General features: G+C 29.7%; 1 protein-coding gene across 1 annotated transcript; it reads right to left on the reverse strand.

Annotated features, from left to right (window-relative positions):
- Positions 1 to 8: 8 nt before the first annotated feature.
- On the reverse strand, positions 9 to 488 carry LOC105461400 (the record flags this gene model as incomplete). Its single annotated transcript, XM_011707895.1, has 2 exons — positions 415 to 488; positions 9 to 227 (listed from the first exon to the last, which is right to left on the reverse strand). Coding segments are annotated over exons 1-2 (293 nt in total), but the record flags the coding sequence as incomplete, so codon positions are not given.
- Between the last annotated feature and the right edge of the window lie 115 nt (positions 489 to 603).

Genomic DNA, 603 nt, shown 5'->3' on the forward strand with positions numbered 1-603 from the left:
ACGTGTGCTCTTCCGATCTATATTCTCCAGTTTGCGACAATATACTTTTTTCACAATCTTTCTTTTCTTTACTTTGTTTCTCGAAGTTCTTCATCCTTTTTATTAAAACACAATCGTGTTCTTGTAAAGGCTGAGGTTTATATTTTTCTAATGATGATTTCTGTGGTTTGTTCCACATGCATTTTTTATCCGTACAAGAAACAATATTTAAATCTTCCAAATCGTATCTAGAATTAATATAATACAATTATAGTAATAATTTAATATTATCTCGATATTAATAAATAATATTATTGTATTAAAATCAGTACAATTTGTTTAGAAAATTCTTATATTGATATTACTTTCCGAGCTTTACATACTGCGTGCGATTACTAAAAATTAACATAAATGATTTTGTAGATACAGTAGAACCTGCTACAGTAGAACAAAATTGCTAAGATGTGTTTACATGCACTCCCTAAGCCAGCTTTACAGGAGAATTTCATTGAAATGACTTTTCCTTCTTTGCTTATACCTCCTTTCATTTCATGTGGAGCACTTTTTAAATTCGAGGTTTGGAGACAAAACGCAGTAATCTCAATAATGTCGCTATTGTCATCT

The sequence above is a fragment of the Wasmannia auropunctata genome, unplaced genomic scaffold (assembly GCF_000956235.1).
Source record: "Wasmannia auropunctata unplaced genomic scaffold, wasmannia.A_1.0 LD289421.1, whole genome shotgun sequence".
Classification (NCBI taxonomy): domain Eukaryota; kingdom Metazoa; phylum Arthropoda; class Insecta; order Hymenoptera; family Formicidae; genus Wasmannia; species Wasmannia auropunctata.